Raw genomic sequence first — 27,573 nt, 5'->3', positions numbered from 1 at the left:
TATGGAAAAACATGATCTTTATTATTCGGACATACGTTATGATATTAGACACCACACAGACAGCAGAGACGTGTCACACAGCTGAGCCCTGGTTTACACTTTTACACGTTTGGATGCATAGATGGAGCAGGAGGAAGACTCAAGTTCAGTTCAGTAGTTTCTCGTGGAGTTTTTGCATATCGTTCAGTTTGGACAGAAATGGTGTTTCAATAAAGGCGCTTCTCGTAACTGAAAGAGAAGAGAAATATGGTTAGATAGAAAAAACAAAATGAAAGTGAATTTTTTGAAGATGTTAGAGGTGACGCAATATGATTTCTTCCTAATTTCCTGTTTTTAAAGGTGAAAAATTGACTCTTATGAGCTTTAAGTCATGCTATAAAGTTTCCTCATCAAAAACAGACCTGGAGTTGTGTTTTCTTTCATGCACATACCTCATCCTCTCTCATTCAGTGTTTTTTTTAACTAAATATATATGTTTTGCTACTTTCTACATTTGATATACAGTATTTTCCGTACTATAGGGCACATTTAAAAGACTTTAATTTCATCAAAATCGACTGTGCGCCTTATAATCCAGAGCGTCTTTATCTGAATTTATTGGGGTGTCTTAGTACGACTTTAGTAAACTACAAAGCCGCACCACTTGCAGCATTACAGCTACTGTAATCAGGAGCATCGAGGAGTAATACACACTGATTCCTTTTAATATCAAACGCACCTGTCAAGAGACACGCTCACAACGCCCACTTTAAACTCAAGGCTGTTATAAAGTGAAAGTGCGAGCTGCGTGGGAGCAGTGGATGAGAGAAGGAGAACACACATTCACCAAGACAGAGAGACAGCGCCGAGCCACTTACGCCACGATCTGCCGAACGGATCGTGGACGCCCGGGCTAAAGATCAGTATCAACTGTGGTCCGAGCTTTCACCAAGACCAGAATCATCACTGAACTGAACTCCAGGGAACAATAACCACACTGACTCGGATCATGACGAGAGGGATGTGGACGTGCTGGACGCCGTAATCACCCAACTGTTTGAACAATTATGAGTTATTGTGAATACACCAACAATTTAGCGTCTCAGACAGTATTTTTTTTACGCATTACAACTGAACAAAGTTGAGAGTTATTGTGAACACATTAAATAAAGTTTGACTGACTTATCTAACTGTTGTGTTTCGTTTAATGCGCCTTATAGTCCGGTGCGGTTTATATGTGAAAAAAGTTTAAAAATAGACCATTCAATGACAGTGAGTCTAATAATCCAGAGCACCTATAGTGCGGAAAATACGGTATTCATACAGAAGACACCAAATACATGAAGTAAGATGTACAAAGTTATGTAGCAAAGAAAAAAACTTAAATAGATCTACTAAATGTTTTTTTTATAACCAAATCCTCCAATTTGCTACTCTTTGCTTCGCTTTTTTCTAGTGGAGGATTTGTCAAAAGCCTTTATAACTTCATAGAAACCAAACCAGACTAAGTTATAGGTCAGATCTGCGGCGAGGCCACCTTGCTCACAGTCAGAATTCATGTTTTTCTAGGTATTTTTGAGCTCTAAAACGAGCTATAACTGAATAAATACAAGGTAGAGCTGTTTAATGTCATACTGTGGAAAATTCCAGGCAGAGCAATGACATTTCCACAGAAACCCCCAACCACAAAGTTACATAATGCACGTTTTACTTTTGCGTCTTTACTAAATAATTCCATAAATCTTGCTTTATATATTTGATGTCTTCTGTATTTATTTATAATGCAGAAAGTACCAGAGTAAAAAAAAAAAAAAAACACTGAATAAGAGGGTGAGTCCAGAGTTTTGACGGGTAGTGTTCATGTGACTCTTACCTAAACCCATGTGCGTTGAGTGAATGTGTGGGAATACATGTTAGTCAGGATATAAATTGCTGAGTTCGCATTGCTGCCCCGATTTGCACTGATCCAGACCAATACGAGAGTCATTAAACGCACCACAACAGCAGACTGATGTGAGAAGGGCACAGACTAAACTTTCCTGGTGTGGGAAGTCACGTTGAAAACCAGACTGTGGTGAGAACTGAAACTGCGAATGCCAGACAGGCTGGTACAGACGACAGTGCCCTTTTAATGATAAAGAAAAAGGCAGAAATTGTCTATGTGATCTACCCAGAGACTGTTTATATAAACAGACATAACCCAGTGTCCGCCACGTTCCAGATTGTCAGTGAACATGACTGCGCTAAGAACCGGTGTGAGACGGTATTTTGACCCCGGGATCAACATACCCCCCCCATAGGATTTTAACTGCCCTTACTTTTTCTTTAGTAGTTACTTATATGATCATTATTTCTCATGTAATGTATTTTTATATTCACTTTCTTTTAAGGTATTTTAAGGAATGTTTTGATGGATAACGACTTGGTATTTTGTGTAAATATAACGTATTGTTAAAATTGCATATACAGAGCAATCTTGTCACTTTTTATATTGTATTTCACATTGTTATGTTTTTTAGTTTGCTATGCTTCAGATAATCCTTAATCATAATGTCAATTTAGGCAATGGTTTGTAAGGATAATGAACCTTGAATTTAGTCATGTTGTGTTATTAAATCTTCTCATATCCCCTATTTAACTACTCAAATGATCAGCCCTGTCTGTTTTAACAAGATTCCAAGTCATTATACATCACTTTGATTATCTAACTAATTAATAACTATTTATCTCATTTTCAGTAAAATATGTGTTTAAACAACCAAGTCATTTTTAACATTCAAAAGTTATAATAATAAGACATAAAAAATGCATGTGAGTTCTTCAAAAAACACTTTTAAATATGTCAGAATGATTTAATTTGCAGATATAGTATTAATATTCTAAGTTTTTCTATAGAATTCAGGTTCTTTACTAATAAAATATAGATTTTCAAAGGGGGGTGAACATACCATAATAGGATTCTGACCCCAAAATCCTATATTGTATGTTGGCCCTGGGGTCACCTCACCGCGGGGTCAAAATCCTGTACCACACCAGCTCTATCAACTCTGGCTGGTAAATTTGCTGTTGTGTCCCTGATGCACTGAGGTTTGAATGTATGGAGTTTGTTTTTATTTTTATTTTATTATTTATAGATTGTGCACGACCAGAGATGTGCGATCTGAATTGCCCTTTGGGATTAATAAAGTTGTTGAGTGATTAATTCATTGGCCAAATTTACTTTACATTGAAAAACTGTCCCCCCTCTCTGTATCTGCTGCTGTGAGCCTCGACATTTTGCTCTTAAATGTTTGTACATCTTTGCACATGGTCCTGGTGTTTTTATTTAACTATTTTGTCTAAATAAATTCCTATTCCTAACATGGACCTCTGCTCCAAATTCACTTTTATAAACTGCTTGCCTCGTGAGCTTCATTTTGACTCCACCCTCATCACCACATCTCTACTAGTGTGGTCACAACACTAAAATTTCCAACTCGATTTCCTTTAGGAGTGTGCAAAAATAATGAAATATCGATATATCGTACTGTTTAATGTGATGATACAGTATCGGTATCGTGAGCTGCTGTATCGATACACTGGCAAGAGTATTTTTGGTATATTTTACAAAATTATTTTGTTACAGCGCTACAGTTTTGTTGCTTGTTTAGAGGAAGGAAACTCATTTACACAACACGTTTGACATTTTCAGTGGTTTGATGAAATAAAATGAGCACATCAAGTGGTTTAACAAAGACTTTTAGCATCACAGCCATGATTTAGCCTTTATTTTTTACTGAAGTGTATCAAATTGATTTGAAATATATCATATCGAATCGTACTGAAAGCTCACTGTATCGAGATATGTATCGTATTGTGGCCTAAGTATCGAAGTATGTACCGTATCGGCAACTTCTTAATGATACCCAGACCTAATTTCCATCCTAAAGAACAGACTTGACACTCAGTACTCAATAAAAGGCGCGTATATTAGTCTATGTGCTCTCATATTTGCTCAAGATCATTCTAAACCGATTCAAGAACGTTTCATTTCTGTATCTAGTTTTGATACTAGTTTTAGTTTCAATTATTATCAGATTTTTTATATTTTTAACAACCCTAGTATCTACTTATTTTTATTTATTTACAAAAACCACTAAATTGTGTATAATGGCGAAATATAAATGGACATACCATATTTTTCAGGCTATTAGTGCTCTGGATTATAAGACGCACTGTCATTAAATGGTCTATTTTCGAACTTTTTTCACAAATAAACCACACTGGACGTTAAATGAAACACAACAGTTGGATGGTGAGTGGCTTTGTTTGTTTGTGGCGTTCACGGTGACTCTGGGCTTTGTTCAGTTGTGGCGTGTAGGGAGGGTGCTGTCTGGGACCAGCGGATTGTCGGCGTGTTCGCAGTGACTCAGTTGTTCAGTTGTGGCTCAGAAAGGCACATTGGAGTGGTGCGGCTTTGTAGTTTACTGAAGTCGTGCTGGGACACCCGAGTGGATTCGTGTATGGGGCGCTCTGGATTGCGGGGCGCGCGGTCGTTTTCTGATGCGGTTAGAGGCTTAACTCTTTCCCCCCTGGACGCCGACTAGGAACAACCCATACATATGTTACTAGTTCTGCCCATAGAGCATAATTGCATAAAAGAAAACAGACTTCCACGAGTGATTATAAATGATTTTTACACTAATGAACTTAATTGTAACACAGACATATTTGTATCTCTGGAAACCTTAGACTCTGAACTCTTCATTTATGGATGTTTAAATGTGATTCAACTCATTTATAGGTGTATAACAGCTCACTGAAAATGAGAGTTTACCTGGTCAGGTGCAAAATCGAAAACAAAAAACTACATTCAGCATCTGATATCTGCATGTTCTGAGTACTATATTCATAAAAAACTAAAAAATATACTTTGTCAAAGTATTTAAACAGATTTCATATCACCAGATACAGTATAGCCAAGTGTGCACCTGTTTTTACCTGTTGTTCACCTGTGTGCACCTAATTCATTTTTTCCATTTAGCTTATTCAACTTATTTTATTTATTCAACTAATTTAGCTTATTATAATATAATAATATAATAATAAAACTCTTCCCCGTCAGTGTGTGTCCAGTATTTGTCATCTTGGCTATTTTCTCGTGTGCAGAGCTCCGCATAAGCGTTTTTTCTGTAGCGATTCTGTTATACATTGCATCTTGGGAAAAAAACCTGAAATATTTTAAAGGACTCGGCCTGAGGCAACATCCAGATTTCAGGGCAATTTTGGTTCATAATCGAGTATAAAGCTCAGATAGTTTGTTCGGATATCGCAGGACTCCACACAGACGCATCAGCGGCATTCTCATCTTCTCCCCGAAAGTCCGTCGCTATCGCTGTTTTCCACTTTATAATCAACTTCAACATCATCACTTTGAAATCTATAAAAGTCACTTTCTCTAAACTTATCCATAAAATACGTCTGCTCCTCATTATTTCTAAAACTGTGCGCCGCAGCGCCGCGATCTTTCCATTGCACGTGTTTCGTGTTGTGTTTTTTCCGGAAGCTACCATCGTCACTATTTCGATTAACTTCGGAAAAAATTTGGCGAAAAACATATCCTTGAATCCTATTGGTCAGTCTAGTGTCGGTTGTAGTGGCCCCCACCTATCACAGTCTCTGTTTAAATGTGAAAACCCGAGCCGTTTCTAAAGGTCGTCAAATCACGTCTTTAGTGATACAGCGGAGGAGTCAAAAGTCGTCATTAAGGGTTCAGGGGGGTCGTCAAATGTCGTCTTCATGGGGGAAAGAGTTAAGAGCGCGTCTAATGGCCCGGAAAATACGGTAACATAAAAAGAGAGAAGAGATTGAACCTGTGCAAGCTGTGGACTCCTCCCTCGACTTGTGCTGATGTGGTCCTCTTCTCGAACTTCAGGTCTCCGGAATACATCATGGAGCTGAACCCAAGACAAATATACAAAGTTAATATTACAGCATTTGAACACCGTGTCCCTGAAGGAAAAATTTACTTGGGGCTGAAACTTGTGTGGATCTGAAGTTATAAATGTCACTATTATCTAAGCCTGTGACCATAGCAAATTGTGTGAAATAAATATAGAGTAACAAAGAAAAGAGAACTATTGTGAGCCAGAGTTTTTTTTTTTTATTAGATGATGTTAGAGGTGGTTTCAGCATTTATAATATCCAATAATGGTCTTCCTGATTTTCTAATTTTAAAAGCTTTAGTGTTTTGTTCCATTCACACACGTTTACGTAACCCTTTATAAATGTAAGATATTGTTAAATATTGTTGAGCTGCACATATAAATAATAGAAAGCAACACCTACGTAACTAATCTGTGTAATTTTAGTTCATAATTTAGTCTCAACACAGCTCAAATCTATCATATTGCAGAAAAAATAACCAAACATTTCCCACTATTACAAAGAAAAAGTACCACGATAAATATTGACTCCAGAAATTATAGTTTAATTTATAATATATTGAACAATAAGTCGATATAGTAATTATTGTGACTCTATGATTCTAAATAACACTAGGATTATTGAAGAATAAAACGTCAAATACTGAGGCAGGTGGGAAAAAAAAATGGAAAAAAGTACGTAACAGTTATAGGGTAGCTGGGTACTTTTAAGCGCTTTTTTTTTTTTTTTTTTGCTCCTAAAATCGCTCTTTATTTGATCATTAAGGCCTAACTCTACTGCAGTATTCACTCACTGTTGTCCTGCTTTGACTTGGACATGTTTTTCTCTGTATCTGGGACCAGGTTTTGAAAAAAAAAAAGAACTCCAAATAATATCTGAAGGCACAGTAGTGGTCTATTTTTTTGTTTTTGTTATTTAACCTTTTGAAACTGAAACTATTTTTTCAATTCAAAAAAAGCCTCTGTTCACGAATGAGGCTAATAAAAGGCTGGTACAGTCCTGGTTTAGTCTTGCTTTAGTTCTGATTCAGGTCTGTCTTTCTGTTTAGTCCTTGTTTAGTCCCTGTTTAGTCCCGGTTTAGTCCCGGTTTAGTCCCGGTTTAGTCCCGGTTTAGTCCCGGTTTAGTCCCGGTTTAGTCCTTTTAGTCCAGTTTAGTCCGGTTTAGTCTTGTTAGTCCCTGGTTTAGTCCTTGTTAGTCCTTGTTTAGCCTTGCTTAGTCCATGTTTAGTCCATGTTAGTCCATGTTTAGTCCATGTTTAGTCCATGTTTAGCCCTTGCTTAGTCCTTTGCTTAGTCCTTGTTAGTCCTTGTTTAGTCCTTGTTTAGCTTTGTTTAGTCCTGTTTATCCCCTGGTTCAGCCCTGATTCAGTCCTGGTTCAATAACGCTTTAGTCCCGCTTCAGTCCTGGTTTATCCCTGGTTTAGTCCTGGTTTAGTTCTTGTTAAGCCCTTGTTTAGTCCATGTTTAGTCCTGGTTTAGTCCTTGTTAAGCCCTTGTTTAGTCCATGTTTAGTCCTGGTTTAGTCCTGGTTCAGACCTAGTTTTGTTTTGCCCTGGTTCAGCCCTGATTCAGTCCTGGTTCAGTAACGCTTTAGTCCCTGCTTCAGTCCTGGTTTATCCCTGGTTTAGTCCTGGTTTAGTTCTTGTTAAGCCCTTGTTTAGTCCATGTTTAGTCCATGTTTAGTCCATGTTTAGCCCTTGCTTAGTCCTTGCTTAGTCCTTGCTTAGTCCTGGTTTAGTTCTTGTTAAGTCCTTGTTTAGTCCTTGTTTAGCTCTTGTTTAGTCCTTGCTTAGTCCTTGCTTAGTCCTTGTTTATCCCTGGTTTAGTCCTGGTTCAGACCTAGTTTTGTTTTGCCCTGGTTCAGCCCTGATTCAGTCCTGGTTCAGTAACGCTTTAGTCCCCGCTTCAGTCCTGGTTTATCCCTGGTTTGTCCCTGGTTTAGTTCTTGTTAAGCCCTTGTTTAGTCCATGTTTAGTCCATGTTTAGTCCTGGTTTAGTCCTGGTTTAGTCCTTGTTAAGCCCTTGCTTAGTCCATGTTTAGTCCATGTTTAGCCCTTGCTTAGTCCTTGCTTAGTCCTGGTTTAGTTCTTGTTAAGTCCTTGTTTAGTCCTTGTTTAGCTCTTGTTTATCCCTGGTTTAGTCCTGGTTCAGACCTAGTTTTGTTTTGCTCTGGTTCAGCCCTGATTCAGTCCTGGTTCAGTAACGCTTTAGTCCCTGCTTCAGTCCTGGTTTATCCCTGGTTTAGTCCTGGTTTAGTCCTTGTTTAGTCCTGGTTTAGTCCTGGTTTAGTCCTGGTTTAGTCCTGGTTTAGTCCTGGTTTAGTCCTGGTTTAGTCCTGGCTCAAACCAGCTCTCTCATGAATATCTGCGTAGTTTAAATAAATGATTGGCAAGAGCAGAAAACCCCAAGGACACAACAGAGTGAAAGATTAACACTCTAACCACCGAGAAACTGCCGCGTGTAGACTGTGGTCCGACAGAAACTGAAACAGGTTTGTGTGTGAAAACATGAGGCGGATGCTGACGGTGAATCTGCTGAATCGAGCTTTTCCACTGAGGAAGTTCATTTCTGTAACATCCGCCTACTACAGGATCAACTAACAACATCCCCTGGTATTAATTTCACCCAATAAAATATTTCTGTCATAGTTTTCATCGACGTTTTGCTGAAGTAACCATGATGACTAAAACTCCTTTTTTTTGGACTAAATGTGTAAAAGTAGATATATTTGTCTACTAAAAGCGTATAACATAAACTAAAATTAAATGAATGAAAGAGAAAAGTGGAAACCAATATTCACTTTTCCAAATCAGAACATGTACAAACTTAATGTCCAAGAACACGTGTGTACATGTCCCATAAAGCAATCACATTCAAATTAGTGTGGTTATAATAAAAACATTCTGGGTAAATACAACTATTGATGGAATAAAACTGGACAAAAAAGTAAAAAGAATAAGGTTACATTTATATGATGACGGTCTGAACAGAAGACGCAAAAGTGGCGTCGCATCGTCACTTTTTATTCCGCGTTTAGACGAGTGTTTTCGGGAGGAAATCTGCAAAAGTGTGTGGAATTCGATTGGGTATGTTTGTACTTAAAGCAACATTTTTGGACATACGGAAGCCACACATTTTTATCATCTACTCCTTCCACAAAGTTGTTCCACCATTGACTTGTTCTCCCAGGTCTCGTCCATAGCGTCTGACTCGCCTGCGATTAATTTGTGCATCCAGAATTTGACAGAGGTGATTGCAGATCCTTCTCTGTTCATCACTAATAGTATCTCTGCATATTCTGTACATTTGTTGGGATGAATCCTGAATCAAGAGCCGCTTGACACGTTGAAATGATCCGACATGTTTGTTTCTGTGTACTGTATGTACGTGACGTAAACGTGTATGCGATATGAACAGATCTGACCAGAGTTTTGCGTCTTGGGCAGTGTCGACGGAAACACTACGGTGGAGCGTAACTTTTCCACTCTGGAGGGTGGTTTCAGATTTTGTATTTTTAAGCCCGAAAAACGCTGCCACCGTCTAAACGAAAGGCACTTCCGATAAAATATTTTGTCGTTTTTACCCGCAAGCGTTCTCATGTAAACAGGCCCTTAGAGAAGACATACTGTGCTTGTGTTTGCTTTATAATTATAAATTATGACACCTGTAGCTCAGTATGTTAGAATTTGTACATTTTAAATCGAAATATTCATTTTTTAAATAGCTTAATAAAAGAAATAAATCCACTGAGAAAATTGCAGTGCCCAATGTCATCAAAATGCCAGGATTTTTTTTGAAATGTTTCGAAATGACAACGCCACATTCCCGAATCCAAGTGTATCACTGATTAAAAAAATAAAATTGGAGAATGGAGCAAGTACTGAGCAGTGGGTGTGTACCGGTGGTGAGAATGACGTCTTGAAAGATTAAAGATGAGTAAATGGTGAGGGGAAAGGACTACTACGAAAAGAAAAGTAAATTTTGCATAATAGGTCTGCTTTAATTAACTAAAATGTGAATAAAAAAAGATATTTGCAGAAGACAAAGACACTGATCATCCATAACATTTCCATCACTGCAGACCTGAGTACACCCCACCCCAAATCACTTCACTGTCATCATCATTATTGCAGTTCTAACTTGAGTTTGCTGCCCCCTGCTGGTGAAAGCGTGTCCTTACCGTAGTTGTGTCAGACTCTTGGCACCGATGTCCTGACAGGAGTGTTGGATTCCAGCGAGAAGATACGGAATAAACTTATGGATGGATCCTTTGTCCTGAACGGCCCCAGACACGCCCTGGGCCACTTTAATCTTATCACACTCACTGGGAAAACAAGAGAAGAAATATCATAACATCTACACTTTAGATAAATATTAATTGACCAGTCAGTTAGTAATCAAAGTTTGATCTAAAATCAAACAGAAAAACTACCGTAGAAAACAAAAATGGAGATTTATAGAGCTATGTTATAATGTTTCATTTAATTAATTGTGTTTTGTTTCATTCACACATTTAACACACAAAACCTGCATCTTTAGGATAAGTTCTGAAAACACTCTGTTCCATTTTGTGATGTCGTGTGGTAATACAGGAAGAGCTTCACTGTGTTTTTAAACTCCATACACCATCCTAGGATTATTTGGATGATTTCAGCCTTGAAATGGTCAATCTCTACTACATAAAAGGTAAAAAAAGAGCTGTTGACTTGGAAACTAACAGAGCATTTTGAGCTTTGGAGATGTACACAATCTAATAATAAAGGGTTACATGTACACAAACTTGTGTGAATGAAATAAAACACAACTCAAGGTCTGTTTTGTTGAGGTAACAGCATTATAACATGGCTTAAAGCTCACAAGAGTTAACTTTAATATAGGAGCTTTAATCTTAAAATGAAGATTGTAAGGCTATGTACACTCGATTTGACATTTCAGCACGTGATCATGTGTTATAGTGATGTAGTACCAGCAGTATTAATATAAGTAACGGCAATACCTGAAGTATCTGGTCTGAGATCCCAGGTTCTTGTCCATTGCGTCCAGTGAGCCCATGCCTCTGTATTTCTTGAGCCGGATTCCATCGGAGAAGAAATATTCTCCTGGAGCTTCACTGGTGGCAGCGAGAAGACCCCATCATAACTGAAGGGAGAGAGAGATGTGTAATTACAGAGATATTAACCATAAACAAGGTCAACAAATCTTACAGCCAAAAACAGCCAATCCTACCATAGTTTTGTGACCTGCAATCTAGATCTATTTTAAACTATAGACATTGTAGAACCAGTCTGGGCTAAACCAGCTTAATACATAGACTGAAGTGTTACCCGTGGATGCTCCCAGGGCCAGAGCTTTGGCGATGTGTCCTACAGTCTGGATGCCTCCGTCTGCGATCACCGGGACCCCAAACCTGCGAGCGTATTCTGACACTTTATAGACCGCAGTGGCCTGGGGACGACCACACGCCAGCACTGAGGACAGAGAACAGAGAGGAGACGTTTACTGGAGAGGTCAGAACATTTCCTAATAAACTACATTATTTTTAAATAGAGTAAAATTATGATTATTTATTCTTCAAAATCTATCTATCTAAAGTACGTTTTCCGTTTAAGTCATGCAAGTTTATAAAGTCATATTTTTTCCAGTGTGTTAGACGAGGTGTGTCCAAACCTTTTTCACTGAGGACCACATCTTGAAACATATTTGAAGTGAAGGGCCAAAGAGCAGTGGTCAAAACAGCGGATTATTCAGATGATGCATTTTACAGACAGAACCACCATCCCTTTAGTGAAGCAACTGCAAAACTGCAATTTCAGGTCTGTATCACAATGCACTGTGATGATATTGGAGGATATAGTGATAGACTTCAATTTGTTGTGATAATTACTGCCAATGATCAATTGTGCAGAAGATCTGAGGGTCAATAAAAATTGGTTTGAGGGCTGCATTTGGCCCCCAGGCCATAGTTTGGACACTTCAGTGTTAGACTTCAAAAAGAAAGTCTACAGATGTTTAAACATAAAACATGTTGGCATCATCATAGCCATGCTGCTATGAAATAATTTAAACAAGGTCAAAAAGACATATTATAAGGACTTTTTTGTCACTTTGTACAGAAAGTAACTAACTTTAGTTTGTGAACATTTGGCAAAATAAATTTGAAAAAAAAAAAAAGTGCTCAAAGTTTGTTTAGTTTCCAATTCTAATTTTTTGAAATCTTCAGTTCAGGATAACAGTTTTATTTTAAATGACGATGGGCTTTGGTCATACGACAGGTCAGTGGGACTCGGTGGATGTCGGTCTGACATTAGTTTAAAAACAGAACAGGCACAACCCCAAAACCTCCAAGTCCTTACACACCAGAGGCAATTGCACAAAGTGGATTCACCATAACGTTTTTGGTCACTGCATTTCAATTCTTATTTGTCACTTTTCATCAGTAACTTTAAAACAGTTTATTGTTTTTTGGGGGTTTTTTTTGCTGATTTTTATTGCATTCTATAATTTGAAACACCATTTTTTGACCGGAACCCAAGCCCATTTACTGTGACTTTTGTTCTGGTGTGTAAGGCCCCTGACACAACCACTACTGATGCAAAGCTGTTAACCAATCAGTGCAGCAGGCTGTGAGGTGGGCGGGCACTCTCTGTAAGTACAGCCAATAGGAGCCCAGCGCAGGCCAGAGTGGGTGGGACTTACTGGAGTATCCTGTAACAGTGGTTGGGGTTTTGGGGCTGTGGAGCTTTATGGCAGGAGGGACAGAGGGAGGAGCTAAAGACGACATGAAGGACGGACACAGACACAACGCCACAAAAAGTATTTCAGTATGAACACGAACGAATGAAGGGAAAGAATGAACTGAAGAAAAGACAGAGACAGACTTCAGACTATGAACATAAAGCTCCCCTGAGTCGCCCCCTGCTGGTGTAAATTTTTTCATACACAAAACTATTTTGTCAAGTATATATTCTCATCTACTTGCATACTGTAGGTTCAGTTGTACAAAAAAATTAGAAAGGTGGAAAATAAGCAAGTGGTGGTGTCGGATATCGGCACCAATACTGGGAGGTCAGATATCGGCTTCAGACGATATCCTGGTTGGACATATGAATGATAAGAGTATTTACCGGTCGTAGATGGAACAGAAAGTCTCAGTGTTTGAACTTTTTTTTTTTGTTTTAATACAGAGCTCCCAATTGGACTGTTTAGAAATAATCATTATCCTCTAATAACTAATAACTAATATATATGCAACTGTAATATTAGACTCTAGTGCAGGCAGTGAAATTTTGATTTTTCTGGTGGTACTTTTTTTTTTTTTTAATTAAACACATTTTCAGCATGTATGCTTTAGGCGGTATCCACACAACAAAGATTTTTGGTCAAAACTGTGAAGTCTGTATTAGTTTTGGACTTGGAGCTGGCATTTTGGGCAGGTGAAATCTGAGAATGTCGGCGTTGCGTTGTTGTGTGGACAAGCAAACCGCAGCTTTTGGAAAATGATGACATCACGACCCCGGCTTTCGTGCATTCGCCATCATGTGTTTGGTTGTTGTGTTTGTTTGTTGCAGAAGAGGACGGACTTTATGTGCATACACTCTTTGTAGTGTTGTGTGTCCAGTGTCTCTTGCTGTAATTACCACATACACGTGTGGCATACGTATTACATCATCTTCTCTCAGTGCTCCGTCGTCGTCTGGACGTGAATATTTATTTATTCGACACGTGTGCGGACGCAAATTTTTTTCAACCCACAAAAAAATCCAGGAGCGTTATCGTAATAACAAAGAGTAAAAAATATAAATGGTAATAATAAATTCTAAGTAACAAAAAAGGTAGCAAGAGACTGGTGTCTTGCTGTTTTGAACCAGTTCTAATATTGCCTGGCCTAAAACACTCAAACATGCATGGATGACGACTTAAAACCTCTTCATACATATTTTACAACATGATAGAAAGAAAAAACTAAAACTTAAGTGTAATACCATTTACACATTTGGAGAGTGTAACCTTTTGAAACAAGTTGTATGTTTTTCAGGAAGCATTATTTATTAATTCAATCTTTATTTTACCCAGCAAAATATTAAGAGCAAATTCTTATTCTATAGAAAACTGTAGTAAAATAGTGTAACTTCTTTCATATTATTTTCTGTTGAGCGTGAGACTGACCTTCTTGTGTGATGCAGATGGAGCCAGAGCCCATCCCGACCCTGAGCGCGTCCACTCCAGCATCGATCAGATTCTTGGCCTGAGCCGCCGTCACCACTGAACACAAACACAAGAGAGTATTATAACAGAGAAAGAAAGGCCATATCTGCCCCCTGGTGGTCCGAGCGAGTACTGACCGTTTCCTCCGATCACCTGCAGATCTGGGTACTTCTCCTTGATGTATTTGATCATGTTAATCTGAAAAACTGAGTTTCCTTGAGAGGAGTCCTGAAGAGAAGAGAAAAGCATAAGGCATGAGAATAGTACATAAATTTTGTTATCTAAAGGTAAATTATAATGAGGTTAGGTCAAGTTTGCAATTACAACAATAAATAATGTAGAATTTATATTTCAACCTTATAATTGAATAATGTTTAAATACTAGTAATCTATCCACCTAATTCTAGGAGTTGCCGTGGAAGCCTCTATCATTATTGGGGTTGTATTATTTGTTGCCGATATAGACACCAAATAAGAGGTCTGAATTTGAGGACAGAATTTTCAGTCCCACTCCGACCCACATCTGCGATATTTTGTCCCGCTCCCGCCTGCAAAAAGAAGCGGAAATGAATTGTCTAAAATGTGCGTGAGATTAGACCACATATGCAAGTTTAGGCTGCTTAAAATGTTTTTATTAATGCCAAATAAAATATCCAGCACAAATTACATACGTAGGCTTACATTAATCATTGTGTATTTTACTTCACACTCATGTTTAGTTTACGGGACTGCGACGGGAGTGCAAAGCTCTATTCCACAAAGCCATTTTAATCTAGAGAATCAGTGCAGTATTGATGTTTCCTTACATTTTTTCATTCACATTGTGGTTTATTTTGTAAGATCATAAACGATAAGCCTTTTGTGCCTTCGTTAACATTAGTATTAGTTTGTATGACCATAAACGAGGGGGAAAAAATGGCATCTTTAAAAAAATGAAGATAAGAACTAAGAAAAAACCTACTGTATTTCTGTTAGAGGGGTTAGTGTAAAAACCTGAGTGATGATTTAAAAAAAAAAAAAGAAAAGTCTAACGTTATGTTTTGATAAGATATAGAGATTTGCAATGAATGAACAATGCATTAAATTTGTTTGTTTTAATTTATATTTTGTCTCTTATATACAGTAAGTTGTAAGTGAAATTGTAAATGCAAACTTGCTGTTCATACGCTGCTTTTCTTTCTTGGAATTGTATCATTGTTTAAAAGGGTTTGGCATTATAAATATTTTTATTTCAGCCTAAACCCTTTCGGTCATGATCCATGGGGTTGTAGTCTGTTTTGTAGTGCTGCAAAAACTACTCACACTCCTACTCCTACTCCTCCTACTACTAAAGTGAAGATAGTAGTACTGTAGTGTGAACCCATTAGACCCTCTCACCAGGACCACCACGTCCACACCGCTCTGCACCAGCAGGTCCAGTCTGTATTTGTCATCGTTGTGTGTGCCGATGGCTGCTCCACACAGTAGCTGCTTCCTGGGGTCTTTAGAGGCCAAAGGGAAGTCTCTGTTCTTCTTCAGGTCTGTGCGTGCGATAATGGCCACCAGGTTTCCCTCCTCGTTCACTATGGGTAGTTTCCCTGGACAAAAAGACCACAAATATTATTATTTTATTTGACATTGGGTTTTCCTTTAGAAGAGTGTTCAAATAAATTACCTTTTTTACTCCTCTGCAGGATCCCGTTGGCCTCTTTTAGTGTGATTCCTGCTGGAGCCACCACCAGGTCTTCCCTCTTTGTCATCACCTGGATTTAACAATAAGATTAAATGTTAAACTAAAAATGATTAACTAAATAAATTTAACTCTGAAGGGCATATTACACTATTTTCTGATATGTGTTATAATGTAATTTCCTCATCACAAACAGACCTGGAATTGTGTTTTGTTTCATTCACACATGTTTAACACACAAACCTGCATTTTTAGGCTGAGTTCTTCTCTCTAACAGAAAACTATGTTCCACCTTGTGATGTCATGTGGTAATACTGAAGTGCTCCACTGTGTTTTTAACTCCGTACACCGTCACTAGAATAATTTGGATGATTTCAGCTCTAGAATTGCCAATGGGCTCTATTCACGCTGACGTCACAAAAACCAAAACACGTTTGGAAACATGTGGATGAAGACTTCTGGCAGGTGTTGGTGGTAGTAACTCTTGAGATAATCTGGGAAAACTGAGAAAATGGCCCGGTTTTCTTCATGTCATTGTCTTCTTTCTGTTTTCCTCTTATAAACTCCCTATTATTGTAGCGTTCTGTTATGTTCAGCACGTCAACAGTTACAACCAGCTGCCTGTGAGTGACACTGGAGCTGCGATTAGAGTCACATCCCCCATGGAAAGGTTTGGCAGGCTATGAAGACCGCTGCAACTGAATCCGCTGAAAGCTGAAAGCACTTTCTGTTGCATTTTTGTATGAAAAGCGTTCTATAAATAAAGTCTGATTGATTAGGAGTGACACTTAAAGGTTTATGCACATGGACATGTCTCTGTGGTAGCGGTAGCGGATGCGTGCACATGAAATTATCAGTCCTATCAACACAAAATAAAAACTGAAGTCTACACTAGGGATGGGCATGATTAATTGATAATTGATCATTAAGAATTTCATCGATTACGTTAATTTTAAATCGACAAAACCGAATGATATGTTGCTGTGTGTGTAGTGTGACCAAACAGGTCTGTACATGTGTCTCTGCACTCAGAAGGAGCGAGACACAAACAGTGGGTCAGTCTGCAGCGTACCGAAGCACAAATGTGTATTTAACGATGATTTGTACAAGAAATTCCACACTTTCCGTTGCGTTCGGGACAAGTGTGAGTCCATGTGCACAGTGTATAAAGCAGCACATATGTTTCTGTGTCCAGTGGGAAAAAGTTTTTCCAGGTGAGAGTCGCTCAATGTCGATGACGAGTCCCCACCTCCCTCCCCCCGTACGGTGTCCTGGTTTTGACAAACGCAAATATGGTCACACTAACCTGTATTCACCTGAGTCATGTCTTTAAATCCGACAGAAATTGACCGCATCAGCGACACAAGAGCTGTAGTTTTATCGTCGCTGAGTTTATGCAAATTAGCGATGTGGTTTTAAGTTTTGTTTCTGTGAGAGTTGCACAAAACTGAATTAAACACATTATAATGTCAAACGGGCTGATGTGGCTCTAGAGTCGTTACGGTTTATATGTGGTAAAGTTGAATTTATTTATGCAGATTAGTAGTGCAGATAGTAATAATAATGATGATCATTTTAATATAAAAACGTTAATGATTAATCGATAATCGATCGTTAATTCTTCCGACGATCGATTAAGAAAATTTCATCGAATGCCCATCCCTAGTCTACATGTCCATGTTTTTAATAAGATGGTTAAAGAGCGAAATTGAAAATAGAGGATCGATCAACATGAGGAAAAAAATCTTGATTATTTTTTTTTTACTCATGTCTCCCAGCGGTAATGCCCAGTGTCCATAACTAGACCAGAAGTCGTTATCCACATGTTTCCAGATGTCTTTTTGGTAAGCGTGAGTAGGGCCTATCTCTACTGAACTAAAGGTAAAAATTAGCTGCCACTAACTACCACTACATGACATCACAAGGTAGAACAGATCATTTTGAGCTTTGTAGATGTAGACGGACGAATAATAAGGGGTTGGTCAAACATGTGAATGAAACAAAACATAACTGCAGGTCTGTTTTTGAGGAGGTAACAACATTTCAACATGGTTTAGAGCTCCCAAGAGTAACAACTAAACTAAACCTATAACTAAACCTCTCCTCACCTCGCTGAGTGGCAGGTCGTGGTCCTCCTCCTTCAGGAAGTCGATGTCTCTGGATGAGATGATTCCCACCAGTTTTCCTCCCATCTTGCCGTTGTCGGTGATGGGAATGCCGCAGAATCCGTGCCGAGCTTTGGCCTGGAACACGTCTCTCACCTGTTCGTTCGGACTCATGACCACGGGGTCGGTGATGAAGCCCTGCTCGTACCTCTGCAGTACACACACAGGACACAAGGGGGAGGCATGAGGCAGGAGGCTACGGGTGCTACTGGCTATTTGTAAGATACAGGTACAGCAAGGAATAGAAGGACAAAAAAGTACAAAATAGTTCATTGTTAAAATAATAAAAACATCTTATGTCTTAGGGGAGAGGGATATCAACAACATTGTGCCAACAGCAGTGGTGGAAAATAAAGTAAAAGTAGTAAAATATGTAAAAAATGTAGGCATCTGTACTTTACTTGAGTACATTTAAGTTGATACTTTTTACTTTTACTACATTTGAGAGCAGGTATCTGTACTTTCTAATCTACTACATTTATAAACAGGATTGAAAAGTAAAAGTATTTTTATAATAGTTCGACAGCTGCTGAAAAGGCTGAGGGTTTATTTTTTTAACACATTCATAATTTGAGCAAACAAAAATATAACAAATAAAAATATCTAGAATAAAAAGATTGATTCAGTTGTTTCTACTGAACAAAATTTAGCAAAAATCTGCATCAAAATCTGCCTTGTTAGATCTAAAAATCATTCCAAACTAGTTTTACTTTTTACTCTTTAAGTACATTTTTAAACGAGTAAGTAGATTTTTTTCATTCACTAGTATTTTTTGCGTCAGTATCTGTACTTTTACTGAGTACTTCATCGCTCCTGTGTGATGGTAACAGTACCTTGACTTTGCGGACTTCGTTGGCCTGGAACTCTGGAGTGCAGTTGTGGTGGATGAAGCCGATTCCACCGGTCAGCTAGAGATAAAAATATGCAAAGATGTGTCACTCTAAGGTCCATTAGAAATCCAAAACCAAATATAAATACTCATAGCAATAATTGAACCTAGAGTTTAACAGAGGTGAATGCAAACACCGCATACAAAAGTCTGTCTGAGAATTGAACCCAGGACCTACAACCACTACTATATAGTCTTAGTGTTCAATTAAGTACTTAAGCGTTTCATTCTCCAACATCCACATTGCATCTCACGCTTTTAACAATACTGCACATTTTAAAATATTTTACAAGGATTACTGGGATCCTGGGTTTGTAATAATATATTTCTATACATCACACATGTTGTTATTATTGTGTTACTCTATAATCAGAACAGACACGGTCTTGGTTCATACAGGTCTTGGTCAGAGCTCTTCAGTGTTCGGTTACTGTCAGGAGGAGGACACACACAGATCTGGGAGTATATTTGTTTGTACTCACTGCCATAGCGATGGCCATGCTGGCCTCTGAGACTGTGTCCATGGGAGAAGACACAAAAGGAGTTTTCATTGTGATGCGTTTGGTCAGTGCTGATGTCAGGTCCTGAATAATACAAAAACATAACACAACATTTGATTATTAGTTATTATAAATATAAAGTCAAACAGTCACTTAAAATGTGGCTGGTGAGTTAATGCCGGTGTGAGGTAGTATTTTGGCCCCGGGGTCAACATACCGCTATAGTAAAGTGACCCCCCCACAGAGGATTTTGACTCCCCTTTGAACTCCTTTATATATAACTGATCATTGTCAATAGTCAACTAACATTACTTCTTACTTTATATCATAATAACTACAATAAACATATTGGGGGGTCAGATTACTATAATCATAGGATTTTAGGGGGGGCAACATACCAGAATAGGATCTGACCCCGGGGGTCAAAATACTATATGGTATGTTGACCCCGGAGTCACCTCACAGTGGGGTCAAAATCCTATACCACACCGGTGTTTGACTACAGCAATTGGTGGTTTTCAGATTCTAAAATGTGACGACACTCAGAGACAGATTCTTCTTTTGATGACATTGGACTTTGCCATAAAATATCGAAAAATATGGAACCTGATCATTTCTATTATTGACTAAACCCAAGATCATGCTGTATTACAACAAAAATGTGGATTTGAACAACATTTATGTTAGCTGTACCCCGTCTGTATTATAGTAGTATTATAATATTGGCCTAATGCAGGGTTTCAGACCTCACAACATTCTCTAAGTCAATAATATTTCATACCGATAGAGGCAGCTAAAATTATTATTGTGATAATGTTTTGGGTTTTTTTTGCTGTAAAATAAAAAGTTAATGGGTTTAGTCACCAATAGAGATCATCAGTACAAGACTTGTGAACATATCTTTAAGATATTTCATGGCAAAGTACAAAGTAATCAACAGGGGGATCAGGCGCTGGCCCCCATCTGAGAGTCTGACATTATATAATCTGAAAACCACCCCTAGAATTTGGCAATCTGAAGCCATCATACCTAAACATTAAAAAACAAGATGAAAAATTAACTATTTTCTAGAAGTGGTCCAATACCTGTATTAATCTTCTAAAATTCCTAACAAATATACAAATGTATCTTCACAAATTGGTATTTTTACACAAGTGAAAAGTGAACAAAATGTATCTGAAATATAAAATTATTTGTTATGTGTGTAAATGTACAACACTGAGGACAAACTGGGAATGACATGGGCACACACAGACTGGGGAAGTGCAGAAAAAAATAAAAACTGGTGCATAATATCAGCGATTTTTCCCCCTACAGATACAGATATTGCAACTGATTCATCGCCCATCACTTCTATTTTCTATGGACTATGAGAACAGCAATCGGCATTTCCAAACTTCCATTTAAAAATAATCCTTCTCATGTTATGGTTCATTTATTCAAATTATATGCGTTCACATTTTAAGGACAATCTTGTCTATAAAAACTAAATTTCCCCGCAGTGCCAGATGGTGTGCCTGGTGAGTAGATGTGTTAAATTGACAGTTTTAACAGTCAAATTCTCACCACTTGGTCTGCTGTGAAGTCGATGTACCCAGGAAGAATCAGGAAGTCACTGAAGAGAGAAAGAGACAAGTTCAGTCTAAAACTTGGTTCAAAATAAGACTAACAAGACTGCTGATTCATAAAAATACAACTGTAAAGTAGGAAATATAGTAGAATTTAACGGTAGCACCAAATAATGAGATACTATACAAGGAATTGTGATGGGTGCAGCGTTTTGAAACATGATTTGCAAAAAGTCTGATTATATTTAGATACAGGAACAGAAACGTGTGAGTCAATTAAAAGGTCTCACATTCTCTTACGTTGTTTCTTCATCAAAAACACACCTGGAGTTGTGTTTTGTTTCATTTACACATGTTTAGTCTGAGTTCTGGTCTCAAACAAAAAAAAAACAACAACACTGTTCCACCTTGTGATATTATGTGGTAATACAGGAAATACAGGTTAAAGTCCACCCACATCTTCACTAGAATCATTTGGATGATTTCAGATCTGGAATGGCCGATCTCTACAGAAGTAAAAGTAAAAGCCTTTAACGTGAAAACTACAACGACATGAACTCACAAGGTGGAACAAATCCATGTATCACTCGTTCATTAGTTTTTCAATTAAGAAAAAACAAAAATAAGAAAACGAAAAATTATTTGTTAATCATTATTTGTTTCGGAAAACCAAAATTTTTCAGTTTTCGATTTTGTGCTTAAATGAAGAACGGAAAAAACGTTTCCCGTTTACGTGACTTCCGTGCCTGCGATGCCGGACTTTTGCGCTGCATATGGACTGAACCAGGACGGATCCAGGTCCGGGACCAGAGTGGGACCAGAGCAGATTCCGAGCTTTGACTCTGAGCCTCTGCAAGGTCCGAGCCACAGCTTCGAGTTCTGGCCCTGCCCGGTCTCAGTCCCGGTCTCAGTCCCGGTCTCAGTCCCGGTCTCAGTTCCGGTCTCAGTCCCGGTCTCAGTCCCGGTCTCAGTCCCGGTCTCAGTCCCGGTCTCAGTCCCGGTCTCAGTCCCGGTCTCAGTCCCGGTCTCAGTCCCGGTCTCAGTCCCGGTCTGGGTCTGATCTCGGTTTCAGTCCTCCTCTGGTCCCGGTCTGGTCTCAGTCCCGGTCTGGCCTTGGTGTGGTCCTGGTCTGGTCTCAGTCCCGCTCTGGTCCCGCTCTGGTCCCGGACCTGGATCAGTCCTACTTCAGTCCGTATGCAGTGCAAAATTCCTGCATCGTAGTCACAGAAGTCACGTAAACGGAAAACTAATTGTTATCTGTTTTTTCATTTTGGTTTTGGAGACAAATAATGAAGAAAATAGTTGTTTTTTTCGTTTTCTTATTTTTGGTTTTATATTGAAAAACGAATGAATGAATGATACACGGATTGGAACAGAGCATTTTGAGCTTTGAAAATGTAAACAGACTAATAATAAAAGGTTATTCAAATGTGTGAACGAAACAGAACAAAACTTTGGACATGTTTTTGATGATTTTCTAACATTATAACTTGGCTTACAAGTCCCAAGAGTAAATTTAGCGTAATACAAGACGTTTTGTTTGTCTAATACATGAACAAATGCTAGTAACTCTGTGTACACCCAACAAGGCCATGTTTTGAAGCGCTGTGTTCTGACTATGTACAGTATGTCTACCCCCCTGAGTCCACCCCTCCCTCAGACTCGGGGGATTTGAAGTCTAAAAATATTGGGGGAGGAGAGTCCGGGCCACCGTCTATTTCTGGATTTGTGCTAAAGTCCTCACGTCTCCACCTGATCCTGTCTTTAACGCTCCTGCTGAGGTCAAAAACGTGTCATAATGTCGATGACGACGATTGGCAAAACAATACAACTTTATAACGAGCTTTGTGTAACTTTTCTGGTGGAGGAGATGTTCTTGTTTTGTCTAAAATGTTTCACAGTATGGCATTAAACCTTTCTGGAGACCAAGCCAGTCTAAGTTACAGGTCAGATCTTTGGAGAGGCGACCCCACTCACAGTCAGAATGCCATAAGGTTTAATGCCATATTGTGAAACATTCCAGACAAAGCAATAATAGTTACACAACACACCTTTAAATCATGGCTCGATCAATTGTTTTTATGACTGGTCCATTTCTCTCTCATCTCCCGATTGTGGATTTGAGTCTTGTGACAGTTCAAAGTTCACAGACAGTTGTAAAAACGAGAGCGGCAGAGTTTGAAGTGAGGAATGTTGTGGGTTCTGGTGTAAGATGAACTCAGTGGAGCTGGAAGAAGATCATGTGCAGTTCAAGGAGGCTAAAAAAAAATATATGGGTGATTCTATAATTAGAGCTACATTTCACTTCAGAAATAAAAAACAGGTTTAGTTTATTTTTGCTAAAGCAATTACATATTTTCAGAACAGACGCTGATGGGAAAATACAGAATTATTTGGCCAGCTTAAACTTTTGTTATTTTGGAATTTTTCATATTTTAAAAGAATTTAAATAACAATTTTGTCAGCTGGGTAACAGGCAACTGAAACTTCATATTGATCAAAGTACCACACTTTTGATACCAAATTAGTTTAAAAGGTCTTTTGTCCTTTCAGTATTGGCTGTAGTGTTTTTTTTGGGGGTTTTTTTGTGACGGGGAATTCTGAGAGTTAATTCTACAAAAACATATGCATGATCCAGTTGATGTTTGAAACGTTTTGAAGCTGGGTTTGAAGTAAAACAGGATGATTCTTCTGATGAAGCAGGTTGAACCTGAGCAATGTCTTTTCAAATCTCACTCCAAAAGGCTTCACTGTGGTGTTGAGTTTGTGAACCATTGCAGTTTTATGAGAAATTATTCGAGGCGTTACACAAGCGTATATGAAAGTATTCAATATACAAGTCATGTAAGCAAAAAGATTTAAATCAGTCTTTTATAACATTTAGGTTGTATAAGCTGAAATGTTCTACTCAGATACAGGTTTTAACGCTTATAAATTAAATGAAACTTTGAAATTTGAAAAGCGGGCAAGCAGAAAATGCGATTTTCACCATATAAACTGAAGGATTCTGCAAAAATCAATAATGCTATCAGGTTCCCTAATTTTGTCCAAAGAGGGGCTGATGGACCAATGTAAAACTATCACTGCTTTGAGGAAATAATTGTATAACTGATAAATACAGTGACTGGACATGAAATGTGCCCCTAATAACAACAGAGTCACCCACATAACTTTATATCTAGTAAACTATGATTTGGTTACTCCTACTAAAATTGAGCATGACATCTTTGTTCAATTAGTGTAAAAGTACAGGTGAGATAACGACTTTTTATGGAACCAATATACAGAAAAACAAGTTGTCTCTCATAAACTTAGTGCAGTAATAGTAGTAGTAGTAGTAGTAGTAGTAGTAGTAGTACCAATAGCAGTACCAGTCATACCAAAAGTAACAGCAGGAGTCAACTGTGAGACACAGCTTGTTTTTCTCTTTGGGTTACTCTCTGGCTAGGTAGCAGATAGTGCTAGTAGCAGCAGTAGTAGTACTTTTGTAGTATTAGTAGTACAGTATATTATTTACGGTCACATCACAAAGGTCAGCTGAGCTCATCCACCAAAACTAGTAAAAGTCAAATAAACTGTACCAGACTCATTCACGTTTGGTCTCATTTGACTCTCATGTGTTTGTATGTGGAAACTGCTCCGTCTGTATTTCAAACGGTGACGGCATCTCAACAAAGGTTAAATGTTTCACTGGACCAAATTTCTACTCGCGCTTCATAAACTCACCGCCTTCCAGTAACAACAAATCACGTTTTTCGTTGAGGTGAGTGAAAATGTACACGACGCCACTGCTGACATTTCATCGAAGATTTAAAGGTTCCATGACGCAGAGTTGGATTGATATAACACCTTTTGTGAATTAATATTATATTATATTGTCTGGAGGAGGGTCCACTACCTGCTTGTCTCCATGGAGATGTTATTACTTTGCCTGAAATGTTCCATGGTATGACATTAAACATTTCCATCTAGCTTTTATTCATCACAATGTGTTTCTGTTGCTCAAAAACATAGTAATTTCTTCTGTGAATAGAACCTGCTCATCCCCCTTGTTATAGATTTAATAGGTTTAATCTATACTGCGGAACATTCTGGACAAAGCAATAACATTTCCATGGAGACAAGCAGGTAGCGAACCCTCCACCAGAAATGTTACGCAGTGCACCTTTAATAATTTTGTTGCCAGTCTTCTTAAAATGCATTCAGTTACAGCGGCACTATGTAACTTTTCTTATGGGGGAGCCTCCATCTGCTTGTCTCCATGGAGATGCTTTTGCTTTGCCAATAATGTTCCGCACTATGGCATTAGACTTATCTCCCATGAATCAGGTGTAATTCCAAGTCAGATCTCTGGATAGGTGAGCTTGCTTACAATAAGAATGTATATTTTTCAAGGTACTTTATTATAGCAATAAAAACTTAAAGCCCCAGTATGTAAGTTTTATGCCAATAAAGACTAAAATTAAATCAATAAAGCATGTTTTTTATTATGTGTATTGCACTGAAAAACATGGGTCCTTACTGTGAGCGGGCTTGCATTTCCACAAACCTAACAAACCTTTAGCCATAATAGGTTCTATTCACGTTTACGTCACAAACCTGGAAGACGTTTGGAAACATGCGATGACGACTTCCGGTGTAGTTCCCGACTCTGGGCTCATCGAACAACTGTGATAAAACCCACTGAAGTAAATGTGATCAGCGGTAAAATAAAGACTGTGTACGTATGTGCTGTTTGGAATCATCTTGCATTTGGCGCCTCATCTCTACTAATCACATGTACCCAGTGAGCTCAGAGTTGAGCGTCAGTGTGGAAATGATAAAAACTGAGGTTGGGTTGTAACTGTTGAGTTGCCGAACATAACGGAACGCTACAACGACATGCAGATGAAGAAAACTGGGCCATTTTCTCATTTTTCCTAGATTTTGTCAGATTTACTACCGTGAACAGAGCCCGCCGGAAGTTGTCATCTCATGTTTCCAAAAGTCTTCCTGGTTGGTGACGTATGTTCCACTGTATGGAATAAAACACACACATCTCTGCGAAAAATGTTCTGAAGTTTGGTTTCAATTTTTCCCCCCCTGAGGAAGTTACATATTATCTCTTTAAGTAAATGAATAATAGTAAAACTTTATTCCACTTACACAGCATAAAGTTTATTATCTAGCCCATCTAAAATCTCCATAGAGACAAGCAGGTGGAAAATGTACTCCCACAGAAAAGTTACAGAGTGGATCTTTAACGTCACCATAAACGGCACAAAGTAGACTATGGCAATTTTGCGCTTTGTCAGGTATAAAACTGCAAGGAAACGCGGATATTTTATCAGTTTTTTTATTTTGAGACCGACTCTAAAACTGGTTTTGATTGAACGATAAATAAACCAGTCTAGACTAATTATTATGATTGCACAATAACGACAAATGAAAAGTTGATTTTGATAGGACTAATTTCAGTTTTGGATTGCATTAAAGACACATTGTGTAACTTTCCAGGTGGAGGATCAATCAAAATGCTTTTCTTCATGGAGATGTTACTGCTTTGTCTGGAATGTTTCACAGTATGGCATTAAACCTTTCTGTTATGACCATGTTACAGGTCAGATTTGTGGAGAGGCGACGCTGCTCACAGTCAGAATACGTTTTATTTTTTTGTTAAGGTATTTTTAAGATATAAAACCCAATGTAATTGAATAAATGTAAGGTAGAGCCGTTTAATGTCACACTGTGGGACATTCCGGGCAGAGCAATGTCATCTCCATAGTAACAAGCAGGTGTCAGACCCCCAGGCAAAAAGTTACACAGTGCAGCTTTACGCTTCTGTACACCATGCAGGTTATATTTGATGCAAAATACGTAAATTATGTAACCGGGACGATGTGTTGCCAGGAGGCCGGTGCGTAGCGGTGCTTTACTTGTACGTGAGGCCGTCTCCTCCGTTGAAGAGCTGCTGTCCGGTGAGCCCGTCGTCCGGTACGTAGCCAGTCTGCCCGCTGATCAGGAGTTCCGCCATGACGCCCCCGAAAACGTCCTTTTTTTTTGTTGTTGTTGTTTTTTTTTTTTAACACACTCGGATACCAAAAACCGGCACGCTTCTACGTAGAAACGAGCCGACGTAAGCGCAGAGATCTCCGGTAACGCGCCAAACGAACCAGCACGCCTCAGGTCTGCGTAACCCTGCGTCGGTCCGAAATGCTGCCCCGAGTGAGTGTTGAGGTTAAAATCGCGTAAATAAAGCCGCTGCTGTCCCGTGTTTCTCTCCGGTGCACGGTGCTCTGCGGGGTGTTGTGCGGGGTTGAGCTCGCATGATCTTCGGCTGTTGCGGAGACACGTGCGGCGTGATGGTACTGACGCCAGCTTCCGACAGACGCGACGTAGCTTCCGCCGCGACACGCCCACTGACCATATGCTAAACGTCAATCAAAAATAATCAATCAATTAAAAAAAATAACCAATATTGAATCAAAAAAATAAAATTAAAATACCTAAAAAAAATAAAAAATAATAATAATAATAATAAATAAAATAATTTAAAAAAATTAACCGCTAGCTGTTGGTGATTTTCAGATTGTAGTTCAGGAGTCTCCAACCTGTAGCTATCCACCCCCTTCCAAGTAACTCGCCAAGGGATTTCTGAATTATATGTATTGTGATAAATAAAAAAAATAAAAAA

At 38.6% G+C, this 27,573-nt stretch overlaps 1 protein-coding gene across 1 annotated transcript; it reads right to left on the bottom strand.

The window, feature by feature from the left end:
- On the bottom strand, window positions 1–27,259 carry impdh2 (IMP (inosine 5'-monophosphate) dehydrogenase 2). Its single transcript, XM_055166052.1, is given in 15 exon segments — window positions 1–228; window positions 5,832–5,915; window positions 10,085–10,228; window positions 10,901–11,032; window positions 11,034–11,043; window positions 11,229–11,372; window positions 14,071–14,166; window positions 14,247–14,337; window positions 15,487–15,686; window positions 15,764–15,851; window positions 17,887–18,093; window positions 18,777–18,851; window positions 19,315–19,416; window positions 20,899–20,947; window positions 26,816–27,259. Coding segments are annotated over 15 exon segments (1,542 nt in total). The 5' UTR covers window positions 26,914–27,259; the 3' UTR covers window positions 1–206.
- Between the last annotated feature and the right edge of the window lie 314 nt (window positions 27,260–27,573).

The sequence above is a fragment of the Boleophthalmus pectinirostris genome, unplaced genomic scaffold, assembly GCF_026225935.1.
Source record: "Boleophthalmus pectinirostris isolate CB_2022bp ecotype Guang Dong unplaced genomic scaffold, ASM2622593v1 HiC_scaffold_8, whole genome shotgun sequence".
Lineage (NCBI taxonomy): Eukaryota > Metazoa > Chordata > Actinopteri > Gobiiformes > Gobiidae > Boleophthalmus > Boleophthalmus pectinirostris.
The sequence above is the reverse complement of the archived record's forward strand: the minus strand, read 5'-3'. Positions and strand labels throughout refer to the sequence as shown.